The following is an 18,524-nucleotide window of genomic DNA, read 5'->3' as shown; positions in this document are numbered from 1 at the left end:
TATCCTCATTATTATTGATTCTCAGAGTATTTGAACACGTTATCTATTGCATGGACTGATCACTATGGCCTCATTTCATCAACATGCTGTCTGTGGCTCTTGAGTAGCTGGCCACATGAGTATTTCCACAATGGGCCAAAATTGGAGGCCATTTCTGCAAGTATCTATAATGGATTGGGCCTGCTGATCTGAAGCCATTTGGTTCCCACTAATGTGCACACCCTGCCCGTTGGATCTAGTCTCACCGATCTGCCCACAGGTCGGTCTGTTTGTGTGTGGTCTCATGCAACGGATTTTCATGGTTTATCCATGGATCCAGGACTGTGGTGCTCTTCAGCAGGCCAGAGACCATGGACGATGGATTTCAGAAATTGAGACTGTCTCACCGCAAGCATGTTGTACAATGTGTTGTTTTATAGACAGTTTATTTGTTCTAGTACATTATGGCACTTCAAACGTAGTTTATGTGTTAGAAAGTATGGATTATAAGAAGAAGAAAATTGTCAGTCACTGACAGTTTGTATGCGATGTACTCTTATTTCTCGAACGAAAAATCACACATACCTTTAAAATAATAGATATAACACAGTGGGTAATAACCAGCAATAACGAACATAGTAGAACCAATATTTTTTGGCAGTCCCCTACAGTGTTGGTTTACACACTTCTTTCCCACTTTATACACTTCTTTCCAAGATGTACTTTTTTCTGAGCTTATTTCTGAAATCGGCAAAGGCAATTTAAGTCGTTCTTGCGACTCCAAGGAAATGTGTATTTCTGTCACCAAATGTGTTTCGTTTTATTGAAATAAAATAACATCAGTGGTCTTAATGAACACACACACCATTTGGCTTGCTTTCTCCATCTAACAACAGTATATTACAAAATATGTTGATGTTAGTACTTATGATTTTTGCTCACATCAGAAAATGCCATCTGCTTTCAAGATTTTTCCTTAGATATTTCCTTGTTTGCGCTATTGTTTCTTGTACCATAGCTGCAAAGACAGATTGTCAAAAATCGTCTTAACTTACCCTTGATATCTCAGAATTTGTCAGGGAAAGATGCTAAAACTTGTCTGGAAATCAGGGAAATATCAGAGAATTTCACTTTGGGAAACTTGTGGCAACCCTGGTAATGCAGCTCGTAAGAACTGAGATAGATGGTTTTGCTTTTTCTGTCTTAACATTTAGGGCGTGGTCAACATAATATTACAGTGACTGCAGGAAACAAGGATATGCGGCAGACTTAATATTATGTCACGCCAGTTATGATGATCTTACGTGGTGTTGAACATATATTTATGACTCCTGTATATGCCTGTGAGGCTTGCAGACTTTATAGTTTCTATAGTGACCACTGAATGGCTTTAACAGCATCACTTGAAAAATTTGTCATTTTGAAACCTTTTTTAATGTCTTTTGCTCGATTTCAGAGCTCTCTATGTTTTGCGTGTTTCATGTTGATTTTGTGTTCACAAAGTGCAGTGAATAGAAGAAATGTTTGGAACAATTAATTTACAAAATCCTTGCAGATTCTACAGATGATAAAATCATAGTATCTGACGATTATTCAGATTACACGTCATCTAGAAATAGTAGTAATTCTCGATTTTTTTTTACAATGGTTGCTGTATAAGTTTCTTGAATTATTTTCACAGATCGCCATCTACATTTATACTCTGCAAGCCACCCAACGGTTTGTGGCAGAGGGCACTTTACGTGCCACTGTCATTACCTGCCTTTCCTGTTCCAGTTGCATATGGTTCGCAGGAAGAACGACTGCCGGAAAGCCTTCATGCACGCTTGAATCTCCCTAATTTTACATTCGTGATCTCCTCAGGAGGTATAGGTAGGGGGGAGCAATATATTCGATACCTCATTCAGAAACACACCCTCTCAAAACCTGGACAGCAAGCTACACCCTGATGCAGAGCGCCTCTCTTGCAGAGTCTGCCACTTGAGTTTAAACATCTCCGTAACGCTATCATGCTTACCAAATAACCCTGTGATTAAACGCGCCGCTCTTATTTGGATCTTCTCCATCTCCTCTGTCAACCAATCTGGTACGGATCCCACACTGATGAGCAATACTCAAGTACAGGTTGAACGAGTGTTTTGTAAGCCATCTCCTTTGTTGATGGACTACGTTTTCTAAGGACTCTCCCAATGAATCTCAACCTGGCACCCGCCTTACCAACAATTAATTTTATATGAACATTCCATTTCAAATCATTCCGTACGCATACTCCCAGATATTTTACAGAAGTAACTGCTACCAGTGTTTGTTCCGCTATCATATAATCATATAATAAAGGATCCTTCTTTCTATGTATTCGCAATACATTACATTTGTCTATGTTAAGGGTCAGTTGCCACTCCCTGCACCAAGTGCCTATCCGCTGCAGATCTTCCTGCATTTTGCTGCAATTTTTTAATGCTGCAACTTCTGTGTATACTACAATATCATCCACGAAAAGCCGCATGGAACTTCCAACACTATCTACTAGGTCATTTATATACATTGTGAAAAGCAATGGTCCCATACCACTCCCCTGCGGCATGCCAGAGGTTACTTTAATGCCTGTAGACATCTCTCCATTGATAACAACATGCTGTGTTCTGTTTGCTAAAAACTCTTCAATCCAGCCACACAGCTGGTCTGATATTCTATATGGTCTTACTTTGTTTATTAGGCGACAGTGCGGAACTGTATCGAATGCCTTCTGGAAGTCAAGGAAAATGGCATCTACCTGGGGGCCTGTATCTAATGTTTTCTGGGTCTCATGAACAAATAAAGCGAGTTGGGTCTCACACAATCACCTTTTCTGGTATCCATGTTGATTCCTACAGAGTAAATTCTGGTTTCCAGTAATGACATGACACGAGAGCAAAAAACATGTTCTAAAATTCTACAACAGATCGATGTCAGAGATATAGACCTATAGTTTTGCGCATCTGCTCGACGACCCTTCTTGAAAACTGGAACTACCTGCGCTCTTTTCCAATCATTTGGAACGTTCCGTTCCTCTAAAGACTTGCGGTACACGGCTGTTAGAAGGGGGGCAAGTACTTTCGAGTACTCTGTGTAGAATCGAATTGGTATCCTGTCAGGTCCAGTGGACTTTCCTCTGTTCAGTGATTTCAGTTACTTTTCTATTCCTTGGACGCTTATTTCGATGTCAGCCATTTTTTCGTTCGTGCGAGGATTTAGATAAGGAACAGCAGTGCGGCCTTCCTCTGAGAAACAGCTTTGGAAAAAGGTGTTTAGTATTTCAGCTTTACACATATCATCATCTGTTTCAATGCCATTACCAGCCCATAGTGTCTGGATATGCTGTTTCGATCCACTTACTGATTTAACGTCAAGCCAGAACTTCCTAGGATTTTCTGTCAAGTAGGTACATAGAATTTTATTTTCAAATTCACTGAACGCTTCACGCATAGCCCTCCTTACGCTAACTGTGACATCATTTAGCTTCTGTTTGTCTGAGAGGTTTTGGCTGCGTTTAAATTTGCAGTGAAGCTCTCTTTGGTTTCGCAGTAGCTTCCTAACTTTGTTGTTGAACCAGGGTTGGTTTTTCCCGTGCCTCACAGTTTTACTCGGCACGTACCTGTCTAAAACGCATTTTACGATTGCCTTGAACTTTTTCCATAAACACTCAACACTGTCAGTGTTGGAACAGAAATTTTCGTTTTGATCTGTTAGGTAGTCTGAAATCTGCCTCCTATTACTCTTGCTAAACAGATAAACCGTCCTCCCTTTTTTTATGTTCCTACTTACTTCCATATTCAGGGATGCTGCAATGGCCTTATAATCACTGATTCCCTGTTCTGCGCTTACAGAGTGGAAAAGGTCGGGTCTGTTTGTTATCCGTAGGTCCAAGATGTTATCTCCACGAGTCGGTTCTCTGTTTAACTGCTCTAAGTAATTTTCGGATAGTGCACTCAGTATAATGTCACTCGATGCTCTGTCCCTACCATCCATCCTAAACATCTGAGTGTCCCAGTCTATATCTGGTAAATTGAAATCTCCACCTAAGACTAACATGCTGAGGAAATTTATGTGAAATGTATTCCAGATTTTCTCTCAGTTGTTCTGCCACTAATGCTGCTGAGTTGGGAGGTCGGTAAAAGGAGCCAATTATTAACCTAGCTCGGTTGTTGAGTATAACCTTCACCCATAATAATTCACAGGAACTATCCACTTCTATTTCACTACAGGATAAACTACTACTAACAGCGACAAACACGCCACCACCGTTGCATGCAATCTATCCCTTCTAAACACCATCTGTGCCTTTCTAAAAATTTCGGCAGAATGTATGTCTAGCTTCAGCCAACTTTCCGTACCCATAACGATTTCAGCTTGAAGTTCCGGTACTTTACCAACGCAGCTTCGACAGTTGACAATTAGAATACTGATTGCAGCTTGGTCCCCGCATGTCCTGAGTTTGCCCCGCACTCTTTGAGGCTGTTGCCCTTTCTGTACTTGCCAGAGGCCATCTAACCTAAAAAAAAAAAACCCAGTCCACGCCACACAACCCCTGCTACCCATGTAGCCGCCTGCTGTGTGTAGTGGACTCCTGACCTATCCAGTGGAACCCGAAACCCCACCACCCTATGGCACAAGTCGGGGAATCTGCAGCCCACACAGTCGCAGAACCGTCTTAGCCTCTGATTCAGACGCTCCACTCGGCTCTGTACCAAAGGTCTGCAGTCAGTCCCGTCGACGATGCTGCAGATGGTGAGCTCTGCTTTCATCCCGCTAGCGAGACTGGCAGTCTTCACCAAATCAGATAGCCACCGGAAGCCAGAGAGGATTTTCTCCGATCCACAGCGACACACATCATTGGTGCCAACATGAGTGACCATCTGCATATGGGTGCACCCTATACCCTTCATGGCATTCGGAAGGACCCTTTCCACATCGGAATGACTCCCCCTGGTTTGCACACGGAGTGCACATTGGTTTTCTTCCCCTCTCTTGCAGCCATATCCCTAAGGGGCCCCATTACACACCTGATGTTGGTGCTCCCAACCACCAGTAAGCCCACCCTCTGCGACCGCCCGGATCTTGCAGACCGAGGGGGCAACCTCTGGAACAGGACAAGCAGCCATATCCGGCCGAAGATCAGTATCAGCCGAAGACAGAGCCTGAAACTGGTTCATCAGAAAATCTGGAGAGGCCTTCCGTTCAGCCCACCGGAATGTCTTTTGCCCCCTGCCACACCTTGAGACGACCTCCCACTCTACCATGGATGAGGGATCAGCCTCAATGTGGGCAGTATCCCGGGCAGCCACAGCCATAGTCCGATCGGGGGATGCGTGGGACGAGCTGGCCGTTCCCGAAAAACCCCCATCCGGATCCCCACAGTGATGCCCATTGGCAACATCCTCAAACTGTGTGACTGAAGCCAACACTGTCTGAAGCTGGAAGCGAAGGGATTCCAACTCAGCCTGCATCCAAACACAGCAGTCGCAGTCACAGATCACGTTGTTATGAATGATTCTCCTGTAGGTACATCAGGTAAATCAATCTATGCATGTGAATCCTGTGAATGTAAAGCTTAACTGTGTATCTCTCCATGTTTCAAGTTGTATCACACTGTATTCCACTATGAACGCTAAATTTTGTATTATCGTGTTTTTCATGTGGTTCTTTGTGATGTAAAAACCTGTAAAAGAAATTTAAACCGAAGGATCACATGTTTGCTTATGTATTTGAATACAAGAATTCCTTTACAATTTTTTTCTGAAATAAACACTATTTAATCGCAGTTTCGTTTGTGTATTCAGATTTAATACCAACAATACAAAGATAAGTGTATTGAAAGCAGAAAGTTCAATAAATCTAAAGCATTTTGAAACTCAAACTACATATTTGTACATACAAGTTATAATTTCCTGGCCATAAATAATGGCAGCTATGTAGGAAACCAGCACCAATTTTTTTAGATAAACTGAATTCTCTTTCAGAAGAACCAGGCTGAAACATCCAAGAGATTCCTTCCTTTGATGAACAAGGTGCCCACCCCCCCCCTCTCCACCCCCCCATCCCCCGTTCTTTATACATTGCACCATTGTTTTTTTTTATGTATTTCTAGTTTATTTGTTCATCTCTCATGTACTTCTGTCAACCCCCAAAAGACTAGTTAATATAGTTTGTTACATGTCTCAATCCATGTACATTATCATAGCTTCCACGAAAGTAAAATTTAAGAGAGAATATTTTGTAAGTCCAATATACATACCCTGTTGAATGTTGATTTCAGCACAACTTTTTCTAGGTGAGATGTCACTTCAGTTGTTAGAATGCTTACGAGAACATCATAATTATTTTGGGTAACGCTGGATTTAAAAGACTTTAAGAAGCCATCTAAATTCATTATTAAGTTTTGGATGAATGGCTCATTAGCATCATAGGTAGAAAATTCTTCCTGAAATTTCAGATACAATGAATGTGAATAATTTCATAATGAAACAAATGCTTGGTCATAAATATCCTCATACAGCTGAACAGATATATTAAGTTAAATTACTACAATATGATTATCAAATTATTTCCACAGTAAAAAATTATAACTTTATCTGTTGGGGGGGACAAAAAAGAAATCTTACAAATGTAATGACACTTATCAGTTTTAATGAAGCGAATAAAATATTTCAGCAAACGTTGCATTACACAGTAATCTTTCAAATTTTGCATGGGGGGGAGAGAGGGAGGGAGGGGGAGAGAGGGAGGGAGGGGGAGAGAGGGAGGGAGGGGGAGAGAGGGAGGGAGGGGGAGAGAGGGAGGGAGGGGGAGAGAGGGAGGGAGGTGGAGAGAGGGAGGGAGGGGGAGAGAGGGAGGGAGGGGGAGAGAGGGAGGGAGGGGGAGAGAGGGAGGGGGAGAGGGGGAGGGAGGGAGGGAGGGGGAGAGAGGGAGGGAGGGAGGGAGGGGGAGAGGGGGAGGGAGGGAGGGAGGGGGAGAGAGGGAGGGAGGGGGAGAGAGGGAGGGAGGGGGAGAGAGGGAGGGAGGGGGAGAGAGGGAGGGAGGGGGAGAGGGGGAGTGAGGGAGGGAGGGGGAGAGAGGGAGGGAGGGAGGGGGAGAGAGGGAGGGAGGGAGGGGGAGAGAGGGAGGGAGGGAGGGGGAGAGAGGGAGGGAGGGAGGGGGAGAGAGGGAGGGAGGGAGGGAGGGAGGGAGGGAGGGGGAGAGAGGGAGGGAGGGAGGGGGAGAGAGGGAGGGAGGGAGGGGGAGAGAGGGAGGGAGGGAGGGGGAGAGAGGGAGGGAGGGAGGGGGAGAGAGGGAGGGAGGGGGAGAGAGGGAGGGAGGGAGGGGGAGAGAGGGAGGGAGGGAGGGGGAGAGAGGGAGGGAGGGAGGGGGAGAGAGGGAGGGAGGGAGGGGGAGAGAGGGAGGTAGGGAGAGGGAGAGAGGGAGGTAGGGAGAGGGAGAGAGGGAGGTAGGGAGAGGGAGAGAGGGAGGTAGGGAGAGAGGGAGGGAGGGAGGTAGGGAGAGAGGGAGGGAGGGAGGGAGAGGGAGAGAGGGAGGGAGGGAGGGAGAGGGAGAGAGGGAGGGAGGGAGGGAGGGAGGGAGGGAGAGGGAGAGAGAGAGAGAGAGAGATCAAAATTAAACAGTATGCCTTAAAAGCCCTCCAAGAATGTAAACTTATGCAAAATGAAAACCGAGCACTCTTAAGTAATGGCCTCTCAAGAGTGAAGTTTTATTGAGATGTATGACTCTCAGTACATAGCCATATATCTATGGACAGATTTTCTGAGACTACAGCTCTCCTACACACAGCTCTCAGTATTTACAACACCGTCCTGCTATCGTGCAGAAAGACACTCATAGAGATACAGTATCCCATCTTCACCTCTTCGGTCCCACTTGTAGGAAAATATGTTTATCCATCTAATATTTCTATTACGTGTAATTGCCAACACAGAGTGCTGAAACTTGTTGCAGTAGGTAATGATACCATGTGGAGGGTTCAAATGGCTCTGAGCACTATGGGACTCAACTGCTGTGGTCATTAGTCCCCTAGAACTTAGAACTACTTAAACCTAACTAACCTAAGGACATCACACACACCCATGCCCGAGGCAGGATTCGAAGCTGCGACCGTAGCAGTCGCACGGTTCCGGACTGCGCGCCTAGAACCGCGAGACCACCGCGGCCGGCCCGTGTGGAGGGTTAGCAAAGTATTGGTGCATGTATCTTTGATGTTATCTGTGTTCTGTATGCAGAGAAAAATTACCAGTCCCAAGTGTAATGCAGGAAGTGAAGAGGTTCAGAGTTAGTACTCTATGTAACTTCTGCATGTTGCCACAACTGGTCAAGGCATATTGTTAGTAATGCAGATCAGGGGAGATGCAATCTACCATGGCTCACATGTGCACTACAGGAGACGAGTCATGAAATAATTTTGGTCAGGGAGTTCCTGAACATTTGGCGCTCCTCAGGTAACTCGAGGTGTGTGTGTTGGCATTGCTATATTGAAAGAATACATCTACCTGACACTGTATGACGGACAGCAGAATGCCACACCATGATGGCTGTATATGCTGCTTGATACAGTCTGGTAACTGCTGCTATCTTAGTTAGCATTAAGGACCATCACTGATGGCATGACGCAATCTGCATTGATCACTACGCACAACTTTGCACAATTCATTCATCTAGTTGAGCTGTTTGCTACACAAATGGAGGGAGGCTGCTTTGCTAGCAGCAATTATGCTTGTTCCACCCATTTTCAACATTCGCTAGCTGACATATTGAAAGCAACATTAGTCCTAATCTGGGCTGCAGCAGTGGATGATTGTATCAAGAAATGGTTCAATCATACAAATTTATATCACTGTCATTGAAAAATCAGGGTGCCAAGAATGTGGAGATTCCTAAGACCATGAGGATCAACATTGAAACATTGTTGACACATTGCATCCAACACATTGAAAAACTCCTAAACAGATTTCTTCAGTTTTCTACATCCCCCTTACTGAAATTCACTTAACTGCATGAACTGCACTGATCTACATCATCTGGCATCTTTAAAATATTTACTAATCTGGTATCAAACATTAAAAAAAATTTTTTCCATTGAGTCAAATACTGTTGCCTTTACCGTCCTCTACCTGTACAAATATGTTTGTGTGTAACATGCATAAAAAAATATTCATTTTCCCTTTTCTTCCAATAATCTAGTTTCCACCAATAAATGCACTGCTATAAGTGGATCAATTCTGCTATGAACAACATCACATCTGCACTTAATTTCTTGAAATATCTTTACTGACTTAGAGAGCAAGAGCCTAACAAGTATTCTCATAGAATACATTTCTTCCATTTTCAATTTTTTCACATTGTTTCATGCACCACCCAGATTGGAAAGGGGGCGGGGCGGGGGGGCAGAGGGTAGTAGCTCTTTGAGAGTTAATGGCTATCACCACCGAATGAGTACATTACATTTAAGCCAGGAACTCAATATTTGTCATTTAAGAACTTTTGAACAGATCTTGTTGTGAAGAGTAAAATACCAATGAGTGCATCTGACGGGTTGAAGATCCAATGTCTGGTGGTATACAAACTGCTCCAATACATTAAATATACACTACAGCAGTAACTAGTTTTCAACAAGGGAATGGACAAATGTCTATTTCACTACCCCACATTAGACATATTGTTTTGTGCTATCCTGAATATTTTAAGACTAGGTATGCACATTGTGTATCCCAAATTGGGATACAATTCAGATAGATACAAAGGGTCTTCTGCAGAAAAAATGTTTCCACAGAAGTCTGAAATTTTATGAGTGTGATTCAGCTTACCAACAGTGGGATTCCTCTCAACAGTATCATCTTCTTTTTCGCCTTTCTTCCAAATCTACACAGAGTCGGCATGTAGCCGAACTGCAACTGAGATGGGTTGTGGGTACTAGCCCAGTATTCACCTAGTCAGATATGGGAAACTGCCTAAAATCCTCATCCAGGCTGGCTGGCACACTGGCCCTCACTGTTAATCCATCGGACAGGTTCAATTCTGGGTGGGGCACTTTTTTGCCTGAAAGTGGTGTGCTAACATGCATGGTTATCCAAGAAGTGTCTTATTAAGACTGTCAGGGGTCTTCAACTAATCCTCAGAGGAAGCACTGCATGAGGTAAATGGAGATTTCCCGATAGACCTCATGGTAAGACAAAGAGCGGTGATGTTCTTGCTTAAGATGGGGAGACCAGACCAAGTTCGAGAGAGCAACAGAGTACCCATATAAATGAGACATCAGATAAAAAATTGGCATTTGGATACCTGCCAAGGTGAATGGGACTACAGCTATAAAGGTTAGAGACTGTGCACCTTGTTAACTGACCTCAGGGAAAGACTAAACTAAAACATATCGATCCCAGCAGTGGTAAGGTACAATTCCTCACTTGACCAGTGTGTCTGCAACAGACATCCAGATGAACATGTGCAGAAGAAGGTTCCCCAGAACCATAGTCATCTTCTGCAGACAGCTCACAAACATAACACACACTACACATTGACCCAAACAACACAGAACAATCTATAAACACACTGATAAGATATACACGGCAACAGTCAGAACTTTACTCTCAAACAAACGATGTATCAAATTCTATCTATGCAGAATACTGAAGTACAAGACAGTACAGAAGGCTAGCCAAAATGCAACGACAACAAGGAGTACACAGAGTAGAGCTCAATGGAAAGTGTTCAACGTAATGTGTAACACAATTCAGACAAATGGCAATGTAAATAGTTAATAATCTGCACCACGTATTAAGATAGAACATAGCAATTAAAAATTGTAAATGGTGGTCAGTGTCAAAGTCAAATCCCAAAACTCTCACCACCACTCGCAACTCTGAAGGGAGTGTCTCTCTCTCTCTCTTTTTTTTGTTTTTCTTTACCATACATTCTAACTTTTCCTTTTTCCATATTATTAACCCCATTTAAGTACATTTATATTTTAATCTTATCTATTTAACTGTGAAATTTTGTTAATTTCAAAAAGTTTTCCAAACATGCTGCAGTGTTAACAGAAAAGAACAAAACAAAATAGATAACAAAATGGCCCACCTCCACATGGCGGGGCACAGGCGACGATGTGGGTGGAGATGGGGGCTAGGGTGATGCATCACGTTACCTCAGGTCCTGCACCCAGTCACAGCAGCCAAGAGGCCAAATACAGACTCATCATAAGAAATTAGAAGATGGGTCATAAAACACACAGCTGCAAGTGGGGGAAACAAGTGTATTAAGGAGGGTCTTCCTGTCAAGAGGATCCAGTTCTTAAATGTCTTCAGTCATATACACATAAAGGTGGTGTCTTATGTGCTATGTGATGTAATGTTGTTTGTGATAGATTAAACTGCCTTGGTGTTCCGCATATGTCCTTACAAGAACTTGTGATACATTCTTGTCATATTTCTTCTGGAACCTCCTTTTTTAAACAGACTTCAGTAGCAGGAAACTTTACTGAACCACACTTTCACACCAAGTTTGTCAACTCCACCAGTTGATAATTTATTTTCACTGAAATGGTAGATCTTGATTCCACACAACAGCTTACATACTTTTCTGGGGAGTAGGTACTTTACTTCAAAGGACAGCAGCACTGTCTGATAAATAACAACACAATTTTTTCTGTGTGAATAAAAATTCTTCAAAATGCAGATTTATTATGAATCAACAATTGTCAGTCATTTATCATCTTTACACTCTACAATTTTTATTGGAAAATATTTAGTTCGGATGCAATACCATGTAGTATTTGAAGTCCAGTTACATTTTTTATACATAATTTAATTTGAATTCTTTTCAGATTTATGTACATAAATAACAGCACAGCTTCTGTTGCTGGCGTTCCTTATGGTGAATCACATACCATCTAATGATTGGTACTTGCATCTGATTCTGTCTAGAGAGTTCACAAATTCCAGGTGACCAGATATTGGAGCATCATGGAAAAACTTTAGGACAGCTGGTTGGAGATGGGCTTGGATGATGAGCAACCACTTCTGCCTCAGTGAATCATAGTTCCTCATAAAATGTCCTGTTTACTAGTTTGAATTTGCCTTTCACTAGTTCTCCATTCCTCAAGACTTCTGTAGTTTTCATCAATGCTGTATTTTCCTTCATTTAGCAGCAAGGTCATTTAATGCAGTGATGATTCCTTGAAAGACATTTGGCACCTTTGTGTCTGCATCTATTTTTGTATACCTTTGTGATGTCATACTCCTGAAGCCTCAATGTCTGTTTTGCTTGTTGACCCAATGGATCCTTCAGGCTACTCATGCAACACAGAGAATGGTGGTCCATTACAACAATGAATCATTCACCAAATAAATATGGTTGGAACACATTGATGGCCGAAAAAAATGCGAGACACTCATTCTCGTATGTAGAATAGTTCTTTTTATACTTGACAAGTAGTCTAGAAACATAAGCCATCACGTTTTCAGCACCTTCCTGAATTTGTACTAGAATTGCATCTACCCATATCTACAAGTATCATGTGAACTTTTGCCTTGGCATTCTCATCACACTGTGTTAGGACTGGAGAAGATATTAGAGTCTCGTTAAGGAAAAGACAGAGCTGTATTGCACAATTTCCCAGGAAATTTTAGTGGCTCCATGCAATAGCTCTTGCAAGGAATTTGCTTTGGTACAGAAGTCCTTTATGGACTGCAAGCACTATGAGCACATTCTGAGGAAACTTCTCAAATTGCAGATGTTACATGGAGTCAGAAAAACCTGTGACTGCTCTTATTTCTCTGCATTGGGATGGACTCCATCGTCAATCAGATTTTTACTTTTTGGGCGGTGAAGACATGCAGTTTCAGATTCAGTTGGAGGCCTACAGTGTGGACACAATTCAACATGGTTATCAAGCAGCTCAGATATTCTTAAAAGACACATCAACTGAAGATGTCAAAGCAAGCTGTCCATCACATGTCGCTGGAGTGTTAGTCCAAATGACATAACCCTGAAATCAAAAAGACTGTCGGCCTCGGACAGGCTGTCACCCTTGTCATTCTCGATTTGCCATTAGCCTGTTCGCATGTCAAGAACTGAGAAACAATTTTCTTCTAACAAGTAGTGTAGCATGTCATCGATGTACAGCAATGGGTAGAAATATTTTGCGTGATTTTGTTCATTTGTAGATAGTCGATAGAGAGACACGAGACACCATAGGCTATCCTCCTCCTCCACACGGATCACAGGAGAGTAACAAGGTCTCTGAAGGTTAAATGATGTCATCATGCAGCATATTTTCCCTTCCAGATTATTCATCATTCGGCCAGTGACATCCTATACAAGTGCTGGCTAATTGATGGGTGATTTCCACCGTTGGTATGGTTTTTACCATGGCCCGCTTAGTCTATTGTTTTTCCTTTCCTGATTTGAAAACATCCAAAACTTGCTGCAAAACAGCTAACAATTGCTGGCATTATCCCTCAGCCATGCCAGATCCCACTGGCAGCTTCCTCTCCTACATTTTCTGTAGTGTTAACAGAGCATGAATCTTCACCAATGCCAATAAGCTGTCCTTTCTGGACAGGTTCAGTTGTCCTTACACACATATCTTTAGGAATGAATTGTTACTGCTTGTGACAATTAGTGATTCAACTTGCCCTTGACCACCTACAATCTTATGATCCTTGCTGGCAGTTTCCTTCTCTGAGCCTGAGTAGCTTTTTACACTAACAAATGCTTCACAGTTTAATTGAGCATCTCGACTAAATACTGGAACTTGTCTTGTTGATGATGGTGAGAAAACATCTACAATGGCAAACAATCACCCAGGGCAAATTGTGTTATGTGCACTCGTTGGAATTCATCAGTCTGGAGTTCTTATCTAACACAGTCTATAAGTGCTTGTGATGCCTGCAGAAGTACCATCTGAGAATAACATTATGACTACTTTCTGGTAAAGTTACAAATTTTTGAATCCAAAACATCAATAAGTCACCTTTAAGTCAAGAATTCATAGGATTTTCCACAGGTGTTCATCTGCACCTGATGAAAAGGCTCCAAGAATTTGACCAATTTGCCAAATATGAGGCATGTCTGAAAAGTAAGTACAATTTCATTCTACCGCCACTGCAGCACTAGTCTCACATTTCTGCACATCCTCACTCATCTCTCTGGTTCATTGTCTTTCAACTGACACCATTATAGCTGGACTGCATTATGTTTACATTTGTCAGTGATTGTTCAAAATGTTAAAGACAATCTCTGAGCTTGCCAACTGTGAAGGGCATTCTGTAATGATGTTTTTGAATGCAAAGAATGTTAAACCAGCTGAAATTCATCATCAATTTGTAGAGATTTATGGTGAAAATGTAAAGACTGATGGAACTGTGAGAAAGTGGGTGAGACAATTCAATGATGGACAGATCAATGTTCAAGATGAAGCTGGAATGTGCGACCTTCTGCTGTTGATGATTTGGTTGAGAAAGTGAATGAGAAAACTTGGGAAAACAGACAGTTCACAATATGAAAGCTTTTTGTTAGTTTCCCACAAATTTCAAAATTTGTTTTGCATGAGATTGCCACAAATCACTCAAATTTTTCAAATTGTCTTCCCACTGGATTCTGAAAAGGCTTACAGAAGTACACAAAATGGAGTGACTTGTCAGTACTTTGAAATTTCTTTCCTGATACAATGATGAGGGAGATGAATTCTTAAACAGAGTTGTGACTAATTATGAAAATGGCTTTGTCGTGGAACTCCAGAATAAAAGAAACACTCGATGGAGAGGAGGCACTCATGATCTCCCAAAAAGCAAAAATTCAAAACAACATTCTCAGCACAAAAAAATCATGTGCATTGTGTTCTGGGACAGAAAGGGCATTCTGTTTGTTGAGTTCCTTCCCATATGTGAAACCATCAATGCAGTACAATACTGTGAAACACCAAGAAAACTTTGGAGTGCAATTCAAAACTAAATCCATGGAATGCTCAGCCAAGGCACTGTGTTGCTTCACGGCGACACACATCCCCATTATGCTGATGTCACTCGAAACCTTATTCAACAGTTTGGTGGAGAACAGTTCGATCTCCTGCCATACAGTCCCAATCTCACACATTGTGACTACAACTTATTCTTTAACTTTAAGTGTGATTTTAGAGGACAGTACTTTTGACAATGACGATGGCACAAAAAATGGCGTTCAGCAGTGGCTGTCTTCACTGGTGGCATCTTTTTAAGAAGAGGGCTTGGAAACGGTTTCCTGGTATGACAAATATATTAACAATGGTGGCATCTTTGGAGAAAAATAGTTTAATAAATGCTCTTTTTTGTAACAATACATTTTGGTTTGAAAAATGTTTTAATAAGTTTTTTGCTAAAATGGTAATTACTTTCTGGACATGCCTCGTACAATAGGTAGGATGACATGATGTGTGGTGAATGTGTACTTTTACATGGGCAGCATAGTCCTGTAGTGGTTTGAAAACCACTAAGAGAAGCTTGATAGCAGGGACAGGAATGTTTTGATCCTATGCAACATTGTAAATCCAAGTATAACACAAGCCAACAAAACCTGATACTTCTGGTAAAGGATGCCACAACAACCAAGAACTTCATTGAGTGGTGGCAATGCATTGAGAAAATGCAACAGAAAACAGACGGATGAGCTACTCCTGAATGTGGTCACTATGGCAGTTGTTAAGATCACCACGACCTCACCTCTCTCATAAACCAGGTAGTAAGAGAAGAGATACAGCATTTTATGACATCCAGAACTGTCAGACTGAGTAAGCAAGAGAGAGAGTAGCTGTGAATATTGACCACATACATCAGGAGGTAATAGAGAATTCTGAACGAAAGGGCTATCAGTCTTTAGCACCAGTCACTGTCACCAATCAAACATGCCATTGAGAACTGACTTGGCCAAGTATAACACCCCACAGAAGAACAGACTGCTGAAGACAGAATAACAAACCTGTATGTTTCCACAGTGGATTCCATGAATACGTTGTACACTGCTGCAAAGGTAGAAGACAAGTTTTAGATACTACTATACTGCCAAACATCAATCATCACAATAGCAGCCCAATTCAGGGAAACTTATGAGACAATAACCTATGGAGGTGAGGTTGCCACAGATAAAAATCCTTCAAGGGCGTCAGTCACCAAGGTGTCATGAAATCCCACATTGATGGTCAACCTGCCGGGGCACTAGTCAAGTCAGAGGCTTCATTTTCCGTAATGTCAAATGCTTAGCATCACCAGCTAAGGAAGACTATGTTTCATGATCTGAAACCAATAATACTGAAAGTCGCAAATAGGAAATATATACAGCTGACAGGAAGAGATATTGCAAGAATAACTGACAGAACACAGGCCTTGGGAACATGGGTATTACATTTCTTTTTCAAGTCGGCATTTTTGAACTGTATTTTGTGTAGAAGAATATTGCACTTTAAGAGAAGTTGCAAAGAAATCAAATAATGTGGTACTACTTCTTCAATATGGACATTGCCAAAAATTTACACACACAAATTTTTCACTGAAAAAGGAAAGATTTTCCTAATAAACACAGATATTAATGAAGACGAAAGTAATGAAAGAAAGAAGGCAACAAAATGAATAGAAAATCAAATGACTCACTACCTCCAATGGCCAAAACTGATTTCTTCATGGCTGAAAAATGTGAAGCATTCTGAAAGTAATATGTTCTTTTGCCTTACTTCAGTGAGGAATTGTTTCAACAAGTTTCGCACTTAATAAAATATCCAACAATGGGAACTCCAGGTAGGAATATCAACAGTGTACGAAAACACAGATTGCTACTTACCATAAAGAAGGCACGTCAACTTGCAGACAGGCACAAATAAAATACTCACATATAGCTTTCGGCCACAACCTTTGTCAGTAAAACACACACACACACACACACACACACACACACACAAGCATACCTCATGCCCACATGACCACCAACTCCAGCATCTTGAGCCGGAATGTAACATCACAAGGGATGCAAGCAGCAATCTGGAAGGGAAAGAGGAAAGGGGAGGGGGAAGGGGAAGGGATAGTAGTGTACGAGATGATAGGAGGGAGGGAGTGAAAAACGTTTTGGTGGAGGGTGGGGGGGGACCGTATATTATTGTAGATTGAGGCTGGGATAATTATGGAAGCACAGAATGTGTTGCAAGAATAACTGCTCCCATCTGTGCAGTTCAGAAAAGCTGGTGGTGGAGGGAATGACCCAGACGGCTTGGGTAGTAAAGCAGCCATTGAAATCAAGTGTGTTATGTTCAGCTACGTGCTGTGCCACAGGCTGGTCTACTTTGCTCTTGGCCGTAGTTTGGTGGTGGCTGTTCATGTTGGTGGACAGCTGTTTGGTAGTCATACCAATATTAAAAACTGTGCAATGATTGCAGCAGAGCTGGTAAATAACATGGCTGCTTTCACCCTGATGGGGTAGGATAAATCTGTGATAGGATTGGAATAGGAAGTGCTGGGTGGGTGGATTGGGCAGGTTTTGCACCTGGGTCTTCCACAGTAATATAAATAATCATCAGTGTACACTTCCAGATAATTGAAGGCAATATACCTCACCAGGCCAAAAAGTTTTAAGACTTGATTAACAAAAAATACAGAAGAGTTAAGAGGATGGTTTTAATGCTTCAGGTTTCTAGATAATATACCCCCTACTTGAGGACAATACACTGAATGTTCATACAACTGTGTTAAATTGTCATAAAAGTCCTTTATTGGGGTGTTGTCTCATTGTCTTGAATGTCTGTTATGTCATTAAAACATTGACTCTTTATCATGTTGTGGTACATTCATATTGATGACATTATGTCTCATTACCTATACTGATTTTTTCCCAGAAATAAGTATCTGCATTTCTCATTAATCAAGTCATGGCAGTTGTTGAGGTGTAGCTTTTTTTTTTCATTGGGGGGGTCACTGTGTGACGGACTAACTTTTCTCTTCTTCCAAACATTCTGGAGAATGTCCTGAAACTTTATTTGGACATTTGCTCCTTTGTGATTTGTGACAACAAAATCGACACACTGCAGTCATACATCCACTTCTTAACACTGACTGCTCACAACTGATTAGGCAAATGCATATTTTATATCACATTACTGCACTGATTCTTGTACACTAGGAATAAAATCAATTTTGAACCTTTATAGACAAATGGCGTACATAATACACAATGCTGCTAACAAGCAGAATGACATGGATAAAAATAAATACTACTTTATTGTAGTTTGCTAATGTAAAGCAAACTTATTTTCATACTGCAAAGTGCACGAGATTGTTGAGTATTGTCTCCCAGTGTTATTGAATGCAATAATAAAGCTAATAAACATTCTAAAATGAGGAAAGTCACACAAAAATTACACGACAGATTTAAATAAATACAAAATAGTGGTATTTTAGTAACAATGTACAAAAAGACAGATTGCTACTTACTATAAAGAAGACACTTCAAGTTCAGACAGCACAATTAAAAGACACTCACATAAAGCTTTCAGCCACAGCCTTCGTCAG

The 18,524-nt window shown here is 41.7% G+C and overlaps 1 protein-coding gene across 4 annotated transcripts in view; it reads right to left on the bottom strand.

The window, feature by feature from the left end:
* Nucleotides 1-18,524, bottom strand: part of LOC126236766 (conserved oligomeric Golgi complex subunit 4) — a 128,836-nt gene that overhangs the window by 18,281 nt on the left and 92,031 nt on the right. For all 4 annotated transcript variants that reach the window (XM_049946336.1, XM_049946334.1, XM_049946333.1 and 1 more), the window contains exon 10: nucleotides 6,254-6,439. In XM_049946336.1, the coding sequence (XP_049802293.1) occupies nucleotides 6,254-6,439 (186 nt within the window). The remainder of the gene's footprint in view (nucleotides 1-6,253; nucleotides 6,440-18,524) is intronic.

This window comes from Schistocerca nitens, chromosome 2 (genome assembly GCF_023898315.1).
Source record: "Schistocerca nitens isolate TAMUIC-IGC-003100 chromosome 2, iqSchNite1.1, whole genome shotgun sequence".
Taxonomy (NCBI): domain Eukaryota; kingdom Metazoa; phylum Arthropoda; class Insecta; order Orthoptera; family Acrididae; genus Schistocerca; species Schistocerca nitens.
Note: the sequence above shows the minus strand (reverse complement) of the source record. Positions and strands in the feature narration are given on the sequence as shown.